The sequence below is a fragment of the Pseudophryne corroboree genome, chromosome 7 (assembly GCF_028390025.1).
Source record: "Pseudophryne corroboree isolate aPseCor3 chromosome 7, aPseCor3.hap2, whole genome shotgun sequence".
Classification (NCBI taxonomy): Eukaryota; Metazoa; Chordata; class Amphibia; order Anura; family Myobatrachidae; genus Pseudophryne; species Pseudophryne corroboree.
Genome location: NC_086450.1, coordinates 232,479,837 through 232,496,455, shown reverse-complemented (window position 1 = coordinate 232,496,455; position 16,619 = coordinate 232,479,837). Strand labels below are relative to the sequence as shown.

The 16,619-nt window shown below is 46.3% G+C and overlaps 1 protein-coding gene across 1 annotated transcript in view; it reads left to right on the top strand.

The window, feature by feature from the left end:
• Positions 1-16,619, top strand: part of GLI2 (GLI family zinc finger 2) — a 315,208-nt gene that overhangs the window by 99,591 nt on the left and 198,998 nt on the right. The window contains exon 2 of the mRNA XM_063934031.1: positions 14,548-14,697. Coding sequence (XP_063790101.1) covers positions 14,577-14,697 — 121 coding nt within the window. The 5' untranslated portion in view covers positions 14,548-14,576. The remainder of the gene's footprint in view (positions 1-14,547; positions 14,698-16,619) is intronic.

Sequence of the window (16,619 nt, the reverse complement as noted above, 5' to 3'; positions counted from 1 at the left end):
ACCGGTCCAGACGTCTCAAAAACACCGTCAGGGGTTTTAAAACGCCCGTTTACTTTAGTCGGTCGACACAGACACAGACAGGGACACTGAATCCAGTGTCGACGGTGAATAAACAAACGTATTCCTTATTAGGGCCACACGTTAAGGGCAATGAAGGAGGTGTTACATATTTCTGATACTACAAGTACCACAAAAGAGGGTATTATGTGGGATGTGAAAAAACTACCGTAGTTTTTCCTGAATCAGATAAATTAAATGAAGTGTGTGATGATGCGTGGGTTCCCCCCGATAGAAAATATGGGCGGTATACCCTTTCCCGCCAGAAGTTAGGGCGCGTTGGGAAACACCCCTTAGGGTGGATAAGGCGCTCACACGCTTATCAGAACAAGTGGCGGTACCGTCTATAGATAGGGCCGTCCTCAAGGAGCCAGCTGACAGGAGGCTGGAAAAATATCATAAAAAGTATATACACACATACTGGTGTTATACTGCGACCAGCGATCGCCTCAGCCTGGATGTGCAGAGCTGGGGTGGCTTGGTCGGATTCCCTGACTAAAAATATTGATACCCTTGACAGGGACAGTATTTTATTGACTATAGAGCATTTAAAGGATGTATTTCTATATATGCGAGATGCACAGAGGGATATTTGCACTCTGGCATCAAGAGTAAGTGCGATGTCCATATCTGCCAGAAGATGTTTATGGACACGACAGTGGTCAGGTGATGCAGATTCCAAACGGCACAAAGGTGTATTGCCGTATAAAGGAAGAGGAGTTATTTGGGGTCGGTCCATCGGACCTGGTGGCCACGGCAACTGCTGGAAAATCCACCGTTTTTACCCTAAGTCACATCTCTGCAGAAAAAGACACCGTCTTTTCAGCTTCAGTCCTTTCGTCCCTATAAGAGTCATATCTGCCCAGGGATAGAGGAAAGGGAAGAAGACTGCAGCAGGCAGCCCATTCCCAGGAACAGAAGCGTTCCACCGCTTCTGACAAGCTCTCAGCATGACGCTGAGACCGTACAGACCCCTGGATCCTACAAGTAGTATCCCAGGGGTACAGTTTGGAATGTCGAGACGTTTCCCCTGCGCAGGCTCCTGAAGTCTGCTTTACCAAGGTCTCCCTCCGACAAGGAGGCAGTATGGGAAAAAATTCACGAGCTGTATTCCCAGCAGGTGATAATTAAATTACCCCTCCTACAACAAGAAAAGGGGTATTATTCCACACTATATTGTGGTACTGAAGCCAGAAGGCTAGGTGAGACCTATTCTAAATCTAAAAAAATTTGAACACTTACAAAGGTTCAAATCAAGATGGAGTCACTCAGAGCAGTGATAACGAACCGGGAAGAAGGGGACTATCTGGTGTCCCGAGACATCAGGGATGCTTACCTCCATGTCCCAAATTTGCTCTTATCACTAAGGGTACCTCAGGTTCGTGGTACAGAACTGTCACTATCAGTTTCAGACGCTGCCGTTTGGATTGTCTACGGCACCCCGGGTCTTTACCAAGGTAATGGCCGAAATGATGGTTCTTCTTCGAAGAAAAGGCGTCTTAATTATCCCTTACTTGGACGATCTCCTGATAAGGGCAAAGTCCAGGGAACAGTTGGAGGTCGGAGTAGCACTATCTCGGATACTGTTACAACAGCAGGGGTGGATTCTAAATATTCCAAAATCGCAGCTGATCCCGACAACAAGTCTCCTGTGCTTAGGGATGATTCTGGACACAGTCCAGAAAAAGGTGTTTCTCCCGGAAGAGAAAGCCAGGGAGTTATCCGAGCTAGTCAGGAACCTCCTAAAATCAGTGCATCATTGCACAAGGGCCATGGTAAAAAAATGGTGACTTCCTTCGAAGCAATTCCAGTCGGCAGATTTCATGCAAGAACTTTTCAGTGGGATCTGCTGGACAAATGGTCCGGATCGCATCTTCAGATGCATCAGCGGATAACCCTATATCCAAGGACAAGGGTGTCTCTCCTGTGGTGGTTACAGAGTGCTCATCTTCTAGAGGGCCGCAGATTCGGCATTCAGTTTTGGAGGTTGGTGACCACGGAGGCCAGCCCGAGAGGCTGGGGAGCAGTCACACAAGGAAAAAATTTCCAGGGAGTGTGATCAAGTCTGGAGATTTTTCTCCACATAAATATAGCTAAGGGTAAAATTATAATGCTCTAAGCTTAGCAAGACCTCTGCTTCAAGGTCAGCCGGTATTGATCCAGTGGGATAAAACATCACGGCAGTCGCCCACGTAAATAGACAGGGCGGCACAAGAAGCAGGAGGGCAGTGGCAAAAACTGCAAGGACTTTTCGCTGGGCGGAAAATCATGTGATAGCACTGTCAGCAGTGTTTCATTCCGGGAATGGAAACTGGGAAGCAGACTTCCTCAGTAGGCACGACCTCCACCCGGCAGAGTGGGAACTTCATGGGGAAGTTTTCCACATAATTGTAAACCGTTGGGAATTACCAAAGGTGGACATGATGGCGTCCCGTCTGAACAAAAAACGGGACAGGTATTGCGCCAGGTTAAGAGACCCTCAGGCAATAGCTGTGGACGTTCTGGTAACACCGTGGGTGTATCAGTCGGTGTATGTGTTCCATCCTCTGCTTTTCATACCTAAGGTACTGAGAATTATAAGACGTAGAGGAGTAAGAACTATACTCATGGCTCCGGATTGGCCAAGAAGGACTTGGTACCCGGAACTTCAAGAGATGCTCACAGAGGACTTATGGCCTCTGCCGCTAAGAAGGGACTTGTTTCAGCAAGTACCATGTCTGTTCCAAGACTTACCGCAGCTGCGTTTGACGGCATGGCGGTGGAACGCCGGATCCTAAGGGAAAAGGCATTCAGGAAGAGGTCATTCCTACCCTGGTCAAAGCCAGAAAGGAGGTGACCGCACAACATTATCACCACATGTGGCGAAAATATGTTGCGTGGTGTGAGGCCAGTAAGGCCCCACGAAGAAATTTCAACTCGGTCGATTCCTGCATTTCTTGCAAACAGGAGTGTCTATGGGCCTCAAATTGGGGTCCATTAAGGTTCAAATTTCGGCCCTGTCGATTTTTCTTCCAGAAAGAATTGGCTTCAGTTCCTGAAGTCCAGAAGTTTGTCAAGGGAGTATTGCATATACAACCCCCTTTTGTGCCTCCAGTGGCACTGTGGGATCTCAACGTAGTTCTGGGATTCCTCAAAACACATTGGTTTAAAACCAGTCAAATCTGTGGATTTGAAGCATCTCACATGAAAAGTGAACATGCTCTTGGACCTGGCCTGGACCAGGCGAGTGTCAAATTGGTGTTTTTTTTTCTCAAAAAAGCCCATATCTGTTTGTCCATTCGGACAGGGCAGAGCTGCGGACTCGTCCCCAGTTCTCTCCCTAAGGTGGTGTCAGTGTTTCACCTGAACCAGCTTATTGGGGTGTCTTGCGCCTACTAGGGACTTGGAGGACTCCAAGTTGCTAGATGTGGTCAGGGCCCTCAAAATATAGGTTCCAGGACGGCTGGAGTCAGGAAAACTGACTTGCTGTTATCCTGTATGCACCCAACAAACTGGGTGCTCTTGCTTTTAAGCAGACTTTTGCTAGTTGGATGTGTAATACAATTCAGCTTGCACATTCTGTGGCAGGCCTGCCACAGCCAAAATATGTAAATGCCCATTCCACAAGGAAGGTGGGCTCATCTTGGGCGGCTGCCCGAGGGGTCTCGGCTTTACAACTTTGCCGAGCGGCTATTTAGTCAGGGGCAAACACGTTTGTAAAATCCTACAAATTTGATACCCTGGCTAAGGAGGACCTGGAGTTCTCTCATTCGGTGCTGCAGAGTCATCCGCACTCTCCCGCCCGTTTGGGAGCTTTGGTATAATCCCCATGGTCCTTTCAGGAACCCCAGCATCCACTAGGACGATAGAGAAAATAAGAATTTACTTACCGATAATTCTATTTCTCGGAGTCCGTAGTGGATGCTGGGCGCCCATCCCAAGTGCGGATTATCTGCATTACTTGTACATAGTTACAAAAATCGGGTTATTATTGTTGTGAGCCATCCTTTCAGAGGCTCCGCTGTTATCATACTGTTAACTGGGTTCAGATCACAGGTTGTACAGTGTGATTGGTGTGGCTGGTATGAGTCTTACCCGGGATTCATAAATCCTTCCTTATTGTGTACGCTCGTCCGGGCACAGTACCTAACTGAGGCTTGGAGTAGGGTCATAGGGGGAGGAGCCAGTGCACACCACCTGATCCTAAAGCTTTACTTTTTGTGCCCTGTCTCCTGCGGAGCCGCTATTCCCCATGGTCCTTTCAGGAACCCCAGCATCCACTACGGACTCCGAGAAATAGAATTATCGGTAAGTAAATTCTTATTTTTTATTATTATGAACAATTTGCTGTACCTGTATGGCAAACTCATTATCTGGATCATTCTCTTAACAACTCTTCTACAATCTGTACCTGATGGGACTGTGTGTACATTTACACTTAAATTGTTTTTTCTCTTTCTTCCCTGTTTTGTAAAGCAATTATGAGCTCCTCATTAGTCACACAGATAAACATAATTAGCTGATAAGGACAAATTGACCACTGCCTTACAAAAGGAAGACATTCATTGAGTGTGTGTGGTAGGGTCTATTTCTGTTTGTACTGAATTTATGTTTTCTGTTGTGGTTGGTGTTCTCATTATTTATTTATTTTTTGCCTTATATTAAATATCTATGTTTTTAAAAAAACGTTATTACATATTTTAAGCTGGAAACTCTCGCTTATGACGAGAGCTGTCTGTCAGTTTCTATGACCTCTATCAACAGGGCTGACATGATATGTGCAATATAAAACATAAAGCCGTGGCTTAAATCGTACAAGGTCTAGTATATCCATATATAACGTTCCCGTTAGCCGCTTTCAGTGTAGTGCCAAGCTCTGCCCGATTTTAAAGCACTAAAATGTGCCCTGCCCTTATAGTGGTGGCCCAGTACTTTGCTGATCACATGGTGACCTTGGCGGGCATACAGTGGTGGGCCTACAGTGCCCTGCCTCCCACTGTATACTGCTGCTGTATCAGTCGGGGATACAGGATGAACCTCTCTCGCCGCCAGGTGAATAGATGCCATGTTCAGGTGCACAGCATCTAATCGCAGGGCGGGGAAAACTTTGGGGCAGCCCAGCATCTCTGTGAGTGCTGGGAACGCCCCCTAGAGTGATGGAAAGGGTATGTGCCACAAGGGCACTCCCAATCCCTTAAAAGACAACGTCCGCAGATGTTCAATCTCTAGTGTTCGTTACTCTGCCCTAAATAGACCCTAGAGCAGGCTTTTTCAACCAGTGTGCTGTGGCACACTAGTGTGCCGCGACCAGTTGCAAGGTGTGCCGCGGAGCCAGAGCAGTGTCCTGCACCTTCAGAGTGAACTGTTGGCCCGGGCTCTTTTTAGAGGATCAGTCATGCTCCGGCCGTGACCTATGACTTGAAGACGCGGCGGTGTGATATCATAGGTCACTGCTGCCGCGTCTACCACCCAGCCAGCCCACTTGCCTGCTTACACATCTTCCAGTTCCCGCCTGCATACACAGCTTTCCTTGCCAACCCACATCCACACGTGCCCAACCGCCCCCTGCTCAGTATTTGCAGCACTCCACTATGAACGCCCGCAACCGAGGGACAGGGAGGAGGACAGCTGACCGGTAGGGGCTAATATTTGTTATTTTATTTCTCCTGTGGGGAACAATAAGATTTATGTGGGGAGAATAAGGATTTATATGGATTTATGGGGGGAACAATGTGAATAATTAATGTGGGGAGCAATACGATTTATGTGGGGAGAAATGTGATTGATTTATGTGTGAGCAACATGATTTATGTGGGGAGCAACTGTGTAGGCCAATGTATGTGTGGATTTTTCTTTACTGTGAGGGCCAATGTGTGTTTTTTGTTTTTTTTCTGTGGGGAACTGATGGTGTGCCCTGGGAATTTTAAAATATTATTCGGTGTGCCGTGACTAAAAAAAGGTTGAAAATCACTGCCCTAGAGTGAACACTACATATATGCATCTATGGGGTGTATTCAATTAATCCGACAAATCGGAAAAACTGCATTTTCCTACTTTTTTAGGTCAAATCTGGATGCAACCTATTCAAGTCTGTTGCCGTTTTTCCGACTTGTGATTAGCCGCGGATCCACATATTTTGTCGAATTTGCGGGTGTTTCTAACAGGTTTTTAGTTCGTTTTCGACAATACAGATTCAACGTTAAAAAAAGTTGGATCGGCATTGTTGAAAATGGGCTAAAACTGTTTGCAGTGCCCGCAAATTGAATACTGAAGTGTCAGATCGTCTCCGTCGTAGAGGATCCGACCCTTATTGAATACACCCCTATGCATGCATACAGACTGTGGCTGGCTAAACTGAACACTGATCATTTTAAAATGTCCCCAGTTTGCTCAATCTATGTATGATTAAACTAGTCTCATAATCTGATAAGAGATTAGACAAAATGATTTAGGTTAGATTAGTGTGACGTGGACACTCTCTGTATTCAGATATTTTATCCTAGGCAGATGAGTGTTTATATACTCTGATTCTTTCAAGTAATGGGCAGTCTTATTCTACAAAGCATATTAGCTTGTGTGACAGTAGCAAAGAAATCCAGGCAATAAAATAATGCGCTGGAGAACAGCGCAGAGCATACAAAGAAGTTATGAAAGATTATTCTGATATATTTTCAGTAGACTATGGGGGAGATGTATCAAGCAGTGTAAAGAACGGACAAGTGTGAAAGTTGTCCTTAGCACCCTGATCAACAGTAGCAGAGTCAATTAATACGTGATCCAAACTCACCAACTGTGTTTGTTTTAAAGTTTATCAAGCCAAGGACAATAGTCTGTATTTCTCTTACGTCCTAGAGGATGCTGGGGTCCATATTAGTACCATGGGGTATAGACGGGTCCACCAGGAGCCATTTCTAAGAGTTTAACAGTGTGGGCTGGCTCCTCCCTCTATGCCCCTCCTACCAGTCTCAGTTTAGAAAATGTGCCCGGAGGAGCCGGTCACAGCTAGGGGAGCTCTACAGAGCTTCTATAGAAAAGTTTATTTTAGAGTTTGTTTTTTTACAGGGAGACTGCTGGCAACAACCTCCCTGCAGCGAGGGACTGAGGGGGGGAGCAGTGTCTGCCCTGCAGGGTCTGAGCCACTGTCTCCGCTGACTGGACACTGAGCTCTAGAGGGGATAGATCGCTCCCCGCCGCAGGGGAACGCTCACCCCAGCAGCATGCCGCCATCCCCTTACAGAACTGAAGTGTGGCAAGTGAGTCACCGACCCCCCCTAGTAAGCGGGGGCCAGTGTGAAGATGGCGGCAACAGGGTAGGAGCGCAGTACTAGCTGCGCTCCGGGGAGCTCTGCGGTACTTAGGTGCGGCGCTGTGAGGGGCGCCCTGAGCCGGCACCTTAACCCTACACTGACCAGAAAGCCTGTCGGGGTCCGCGGATCTCAGCCAGCACAATATCCTGAGGCCAGTATAATCTTGGAAGATCGGGAAGGCAGCGCTATTAAGGGGGCGGAGCTTCCCAGAGCGGACCCAGCAGCGTTCAGCGCCATTTTCCTGCCTGCAGACACGCTGCCAATGGAAGAGCAGTCCCTCCAGAGCATCTCCAGCTATCTGTACGGTACCAGGGGGTTGTAGAAGGGAGGGGAGGCTGTGTAAAGACTGTGTCACCTATTAAAGGACACAGCGCTGGTTAAGGGTCTCCCTATACCTATATAGCGCTGTGTGTGGGTTGGCTCCAATCTCTGTGCTCTCTGCCATTCTTGGGGGGGAAACTCTGTCTGCCCTGTACCCTGTGTGTGTGTGGGGTGTACAAGCAAACATGTCTAGAGACTCTGTCTTATATGCTGCAGAGGATTTATCTTTTCAGGAAGATCCCATCCCATGTAATCAGGATTGCACATGTTGTAGCGACAGATCCCTGCTAGAGAACCGGAGTGGTTAACCTCTCTTAGGGGGGCTATTTCTCAGATTTCTGAAAGGGTTGCAAGGACTGAGCATGCTACTCAGGTATTTCAGTCCTCTAGGGTCAGTATGGTCAGATACTGCTCCCTCGGGGCCCCCTGAGGTACATTCTCACAAACGAGCTCTTGCCCAGATTATGAAGGATGACACGGATACCAATTCTGACACAGCAGATGGTAATGGGGATGTGTCGAGGGGGTCGGCATCACTTGCTAAGGGGGTGCAGTTGATGATTGAGGCCATGCGGGATGTGTTACATATTTCTGGCACACCTCCAGTGCAGGTTGAGGAGGCCTTTTTCACGGACAGTAAGAAAGCCCCTCTCACCTTCCCGCATATAAGGAATTAAATGCTATATTTGAAATAGCCTGGGAAAACCCGGAGAAAAAATTCCAGATCCCTAAAAGGGTTCTGGTTGCTTTTCCCTTCCCAGAAGAGGATAGAAAAAAATGGGAGTCTCCGCCTATAGTTGACGCCTCTGTCTCTAGGCTGTCAAAACAGGTGGTCTTACCAATCCCGGGATCTACCGCGTTGAAAGACCCGGCGAATCGCAAAGTGGATGCTACGCTCAAATCCATATGCATGGCTTCAGGGGCTATACTGCTGCCTACTATTTCCTGTGCGTGGTCAATCACTCTGCAGGAGGACTTGACTACGATGGATAAAGGTAACGTTGATTTATTTTTACGTAACATACAGGATTCTGCAGGGTTCCTGGTAGAATCCATGAAGGATCTGGGTTCCATGGCTGCGGGGATCTCCTCCATGTCCGTCTCGGCTCGCCGGGGTCTCTGGCTGCGCCAGTGGTCTGCGAACGCGGAATCCAGGAAAAGTGTGGAGAGCCTACCCTATACAGGACAGGCTCTGTTTGGGGAGGCGCTGGATGCGTGGATTGCATGGTAAGTCTCCTTTTCTCCCCTCAGCTGCACTGGCTATGAAGAAGCCTTTTACTCCCAACGCGTTACAGTCCTTTCGGCCTGCGAGGCCTAGTAAGAACAAGCCCTCTCACACCTTCTTTAGAGGTGGTCGTGCCAAATCCAAAAAGCCTGCTCCCGCAGGTTCCCAGGACCTTCTGGTACCTCAAAGTCCTCAGCATGACGGTGGACCGCAAAGCCTGGAGGAAGGTCAGGTGTAAGCAAGACTCCGGCATTTCAGCCACATCAGGGTGTTGGCTGGCCTGGACCCCGGGGGTACAGGCTGGAGTTTCAAACTCTCCCACCTCACAGATTCTTCAAATCAGGCTTGCCGGCTTCGCGGGCAGACAGAGCTATTCTACTGGACGCTGTCCGAAAATTGCTAGTGTCCGAGGTCATTGTTCCAGTTCCACCTCATCAGTTGACCAAAGGTTACTATTCAAACCTTTTTGTGGTCCGAAGCCAGATGGTTCAGCAAGGCCAGTTCTGAACTTGAAATCTTTTAACCCTTATCTCAGGGACTTCAAATTCAAGATGGAGTCTCTGAGGGCAGGTATCTCAGGACTGACGGAGGGGGAGTTCCTGGTGTCCCTGGACATCAAGGATGCGTACCTCCACATTCCCATTTGGTCGCCGCATTAGGCTTATCTCAGGTTTGCACTGATAGACGATCACTATCAGTTTCAGGCACTGCCGTTTGGCCTCTCCACAGCACCAAAGGTCTTCACCAAGGAGATGGCGGAAATAATGGTTCTCCTACGCAAGCAAGGGGTGAACATAATTCCGTATCTGGACGATCTCCTGATCAAGGCATCGTCCAAGGAGAAGTTGTTAAGATCCTTTGCTCTCATTACGCATCTGCTCAAGGAGCATGGTTGGATCCTGAACCTTCCAAAGTCTCATCTGGAGCCGACAAGGAGGCTGTCTTTCCTGTGGATGATCCAAGACACGGAAGTGCAGAGGGTGTTTCTCCCAGTGGAGAAAGCATTGGTGATCCAAACAATGGTCCGGGATGTCTTGAAGCCAGCCCGGGTGTTGGTTCATCAGTGCATCCGCCTTCTGGGGAAGAAGGTTGCCTCCTATGAGGCTCTACAGTACGGAAGGTTTCATGCTCTATCCTTTCAGCTGGATTTCTTGGACCAGTGGTCAGGATCTCACCTTCACATGCACCAGAGGATACGTCTGTCACCGAAAGCCAGGATTTCGCTCCTCTGGTGGCTACAACTACCGCACCTTCTGGAAGGCCGAAGGTTCGGAGTTCAGGACTGGATCCTTCTAACCACATATGCAAGTCTAAGAGGTTGGGGAGCAGTCGCTCTGGGAGAAACCTTCCAAGGAAGGTGGTCGGATCAAGAGTCCCTTCTCCCGATAAACATTCTGGAACTAAGAGCTGTGTACAACGGCCTTCTGCAAGCAGCTCACCTTCTACAGGATCGGGCTGTTCTGGTGCAGTCGGACAACGTGACCACAGTGGCCTACATAAACCGACAAGGCGGAACGAAGAGCAGGGCTGCCATGTCAGAGGTGTCAAGAATCCTCCTCTGGGCAGAAAGACATGCGGTGTAGACAACTGGGAAGTTGACTTAATCAGCAGACACGATCTCCATCCAGGAGAGTGGGGCCTCCATCGGGAGATGTTCGAGGAGGTAACCGGTTGGTGGGGGGTTCCTCACATAGACATGATGGCCTCCCGCCTCAACAAGAAGCTGCGGAGGTACGTACTGTTGCAGGTCGAGAGACCCGTAGGCAGTGGCGGTGGACGCACTGGTAACACCGTGGGTGTTCACGTCAGTGTATGTGTTCCCTCCACTTCCTCTGATACCAAAGGTTCTTCAACTGGTAAGAAGAACAAAGGTTCTGGCAATCCTCATTGCTCCGGAATGACCAAAGAGGGTTTGGTACGCGGACCTGCTGGATCTTCTGCTGGAGGATCCAAGGCCCTTATCTCTTCGGAAGGATCTGCTACTGAAGGGGGCGTTCGCTTATCAAGACTTACCACGGCTACGTTTGACGGCATATCTGATCTTGGAAGGGTATCCAGAGTGAGGTCATTTCTACCCTGATACAGGCTAGGAAGGGGGTAGCGTCTAAGCATTACCATCGCATTTGGAAAAAATATGTTTCTTGGTGTGAGTCCAAGAAATTTCCTGTGGTGGAGTTTCAACTTGGACGTTTTCTCCTTTTCCTGCAAGCAGGTGTGGATATGAGACTGAGATTGGGCTCCATCAAGGTCCAGATCTCTGCTTTGTCCATCTTCTTCCAAAAACAATTGGCTGTCCTCCCTGAGGTTCAGACCTTTTTGAAAGGGGTTCTACACATCCAGCTTCCCTTTGTGGCGCCAACGGCTCCCTGGGATCTTGATGTGGTGTTGCAGTTCCTGCAATCAGCTTGGTTTGAGCCTCTACAGGAGGCTGATATCAAGTTTCTCACGTGGAAGGTGGTCACTTTGTTGGCCTTAGCTTCTGCCCGACGTGTGTCGGAATTGGGGGCTTTATCATGTAAAAGTCCCTATCTGATTTTCCATGAAAATAGGGCGGAACTTAGGACTCGTCCACAGTTCCTGCCTAAGGTTGTATCGGCTTTCCATATCAACCAACCTATTGTGGTGCCAGTGGCTACTGACTCCTCAATTGCTACAAAGGCCTTGGATGTTGTGAGGGCTTTGAAGATTTATGTGAAGAGGACAGCTCGTCATAGAAAAACTGACTCTGTTTGTCCTCTATGATCCCAAGAAAATTGGGTGTCCTGCTTCGAAGCAGTCGATTTCACGCTGGATCAGGTTCACTATCCAGCATGCATATTCTACGGCAGGATTGCCGTGTCCAAGATCTGTAAAGGCCCACTCTACTCGTAAAGTGGGTTCTTCCTGGGCAGCTGCCCAAGGTGTCTTGGCTGTACAACTTTGCCGAGCAGCTATTTGGTATGCGTCGAACACGTTTTCCTCTGATGACCTCAAGTTTGGTCACGCAGTCTCACAGGAGCCTCCACGCTCTCCCGCCTGTACTGGGAAGTTTGGGTACATTCCCATGGTACTAATATGGACCCCAGCATCCTCTAAGACGTAAGAGAAAATAGGATTTTAATTACCTACCGGTAAATCCTTTTCTCGTAGTCCGTAGAGGATGCTGGGCGCCCGCCCAGCGCTGCGTTTTCCTGCATTGGTTTTATAGTTCAGTACTGCCTGGTTCCTAGGTAAGTTCTGCGTTATTTCCTGTTTTCAGTTGTTGCTGAATTTTTCCGGCATGTTAGCCGGATTTGCCTTGTTGTATGAGCTGGTATGAATCTCGCCACTATCTGTGTAATTCCTTCTCTCTAAGCATGTCGTCTCCTCGGGCACAGTTTCTAGACTGAGTCTGGTAGGAGGGGTATAGAGGGAGTAGCCAGCCGACACTATTAAACTCTTAAAGTGCCAATGGCTCCTGGTGGACCCGTCTATACCCCATGGTACTAATATGGACCCCAGCATCCTCTACGTACTACGAGAAAAGGATTTACCGGTAGGTAATTAAAATCCTATTTTAATTATCGTGTGTAGTCGCTGGTGAACTTAGAGGATACTGTACCATTGTGCGATCTGCAATCTTTTGTTTTTCCCAAGCAGCACGTGTGTGCGTGCGCGCACACACGCGCACACACACACACACACACACACACACACACACACACACTATAGTAAATACGTTGCCTAAATTATTTCAACAACCGTAAACCTTATTTTTAGTCTTTTTGTTTAGTTTATGGTCATGTCCCAGAATAGGGGGTTAGTGACCCTGCAATGTTTAGGTGGCTATACACTGACAGCTGCAGACTTCCTCCTGCTGTGTGTTCAGTTGCTCTTTCTAAAAATGTCACCAAGTCATGTTCTAAACAGCTGTGTTTGTATTTTACTTGGAAACAATAATTTGTAAATGCCTGGACCGTGCAGGATACAGTTACCTAGATGGAACTTGCAAATGACGTCTCTCTAAAATGTAGTCCTTCAGTTTCTTCCTTACAGAGTGCACCTGAGGTCTTGTTAGGGGTGTGTTTACATCAGATAGAGAAGTCAGACAGTGCCAGCACCTATCATGTAATATGTTTATGACTGCATACAATAGAAGGGGGAAGCATACAATGCAGCATGCAAAAATTTCACCTTCTGTATGTATTTTATACTGTTCTAGTGCTATCTTATGTCTGACTGTACTCCTGGTATAGAAATCCTGCTTTAAATGAAAATGAAATGCTCTCTCCCGTGCTTGCTTTCTTATACTCATTTATTGAACAGGAATGTAAATATAGTAACAATGGAAGAGGTCTCGCTATGGAATGTGTTGTGCAAAGTCACAAAATGGTTTTGCACATGTCCAGAAAAGAGACCGTACACACATGCAGTATTGCCTAAATCTTGATTCTTGTGTCCACTTGGGCTTGGAATGGGTGTATGAGGGAGGAAAGGGGCGAACTAAAATAGGCCAAGTACAGTAACGAAATGTTTGAATAATTGCAAACAGATGCAGGCTGGTGCATATATACCTGTCTAAGCCATATAATATGTAGATGCGGTAGAAATACTCACTGACCATTATTAAGATGGTTGCCAGCCCTTGCTTCTGATTGGGCATTCACCAATGAATCTGATAATTGCTTTATTCGTTACGAGTGGAAATATGTTTTTTTGTGCTTATTTTATCAATATTTGAGGAAGCGAGATGTATAGTAGAAGCGTAACATGGGGTTACCTCAGCAGACATCCGATATCACAGAAGCAGTCCCAGAAGAAAACGAAAATGCTTTGGAGCTTCGCTTTAGACAGCAGCCTGATGTGCACACTTGTACTTTAGGAAATCTAGTGCAGTGTGACCACTGTCCCAGTAAGAGAATCTTCCTACATTGCCCCAAAATGCATTTATTGTTTCTTAAGTATGTGCTTCCAAAACAAAACACAAAGTCAGTCTTGTCATTTAACCCCTGCATGCCAGCAATATTGTTTAATCACACAAAATATCTCTGGTTTAGAAAATCCAGATAACTGGGACCTTGGACTCTTAATACCGATAAGAATCCAGTTCCTTGTGCAGATATAAACATACAAAATAAAGGCCATTTGGAGACAGTCCTGACTGGATCAGTGGTTTCCAGAAGGCTTTCTATTACAAACCCTGTGCACTTGGTTCATTTCAAGATTTATAAGAAATGAAAACTGTCATATATGAGGCATGGAGGTAAAATTCACTACATGTTTCACACAGCACGTTTGGCAAAAAGGAAGTGCGATGGAGTATTTCAACCCCTGTTCCGCAAAGCATCACTGTAGTAATTATGTTTTAAAGGAACACAGCATTATTTTTCTCTTTATTTTGTTTTATAATACAAACTTTTTTTTTCTGGTAATACATTAGTTTATTGAAAGTTCACATTTGCCCTGTTTTATTACCCTTTGCCTGTATGGAGGTCCATGGCATCTCCACAATTACCTTACACAGCGGTCAGCCCTCGCTCCGTGATGGGTCTTTCTCTTCTCTCTTTTGGTCTGGCTCAATCTATATTGGCTAAAGAGTGGCCAATCAGCTAATTAGGGGTAATACAGATAACAGCTGTTTGCAGCACAGTTATTTGTGAGGGAGAGAGCCTTCCTAATGTTGAGATTTCCCTTTTTCAGACTCTATCTCTGGAATATGAGTTACTGACATGGACCACACTGGGCCAGTGAGCACAGCACACAATAAAGAGACCAAAAGTTCAGTTCTGGATGGAAATGGCTTTTCTGAAGTTGGAAAGAAATCGGGCGTGCTGACCACTTCGGCTGGAGGTACAGTACATTATGTGTTTTCCTGTGTCTGCTTAGCATGTAGAATAGATTTAAGGTCAGTGCATGACACATTCAAGTGTACTCATTTTATTCATGCGCGATGCATGAAATGTATACATTACAGTCCAAATTACTGACACATATGATGATAAGAGAAAACGTTGCCAGTCCCTGATGTACAGGGGGTGATGCTTCATATATATAAGGCAGAAGTTAACAATACTTTTTCATCTTGACACTTTTATAACATAGCACTGTGCTAGACAACATGTTGGATCAAATATTAAGCAGAAAAATGTAAACAAAAATGCCTTATTCAGTTTTGAAAAGGATGATTGTTAGTTTGAAGATTTTTCAAAACAAATTAAATTACAATTTATTTATTTTTTAGCAACAGATATGGTTTAACAGCTCATATGGTTTGGATGTGATATAGCAATAACATAGTCTAAATAAAGCTATATACAGTATGCATATAGAAGATTTCTAATACCGAAAACGACACCCATTCTGTCTGCGTCTTAGGTAGAATAGAACATTTGTTCTATGTGATTTAAACCTGATGTGAAGGAACTCGAGGATTTAACACTTCTCTGGGTGCCGCACAAGTTTTTATTGATGGAGGGTTATTGACGAAAACAGCATGGCCAGTGTGTCACGCAGAGCTGGGGGAAACGCCTTTGAAACCCGCAGGGGGGCGTCTTTATGGATTTAATTACCTTTGTGGCAGATGTGGAGGTGTGATTGTACACAGGCTGTTAAAGTTTAGAGCTGGATGGTGAAGCAGCCTCTTAATTGATGGTTTCCAGGACTTGCCCCCTCCCCCAATATCCTTCTAATGTTACTGAGCCTTCCTGGGAGATTTCCGGGGTATTATTGATGACACAATTTCTGCTTCAGCCGTTGAAATGTAAATCATACTGGTTTGTTTGAAATACAGAAAAAATGGGTATGACATTGGTCAGATACTGGATAGAAATAAACTCCAGAACTGTCTATAATTGCATACTGGATTTTAGGTCAAGAGTCGAGTAGTTTGAGGGTGATGGTAAATGCCCTCTGTTTATATCCAATGTAACAGAGCATGATATAAATGAATGCTATATTCAATTTGCACCTCTTAATCACTGAGCCTCTACTTCTTAGCCATTGAGCCTTTGCTTCTAGTTATTGAACCTGTACTTCTAAACCACTAAGCCTTCTCCTTAATCACTTAAGGGCCGTACTGACGGGGAGATTTCCCCAGAGAAGTGTGCTGAGTGGCCTAGCACAGAGCGCTCAGCACACATCTCTTCCCCCGCTCAGCACAGCGCGATGTGCTGAGCGAGGGGGAGGACGGACACCTGGGGCCGCTCATTTCACCCAGCGGTGAAATGAGCGACCTTCTAGATTGTGCCTGCATGCAGGCCAATCTAGCACCGGCGATAGTGACGCACGGGACCGCACATCGCTGTCACCGGCACCCCTACACATGGAGCGATGTTCAGCTAATTTTTAAGCAATCTAGTCAGATTACTTAGAAATTAGCTGAACATCGCACCGTGTGTACCCACCTTCTGCCTCTGCTTTTTACTCACATTTTTTAACCACTGAACCTGTGTTTCTTAACTACTGAGCCTCTGTTATTTCCTCATATTGTTCACATTCCTGAATGTAGAACCATTACCTAAATATTCTATTTTGTGAAAGAATTTGGAAAAGGTATTATGTTGCCTTTCTTTGTGTTAGAATTAAGGTAGTTATTTTTTTCAAATATGTTTATTAAGAATTATCACACATATATGACAACATAAAAGGTAGTTATTTTTAATTGTAGCAAATCTGTGCTTTCTTATCTGTTCACTATACATTTCATTAATTATGTATTCTGTTTTAAAGAAGGTGTTCTTACACTTCATACAAGCTTATATTAATTAATTTAA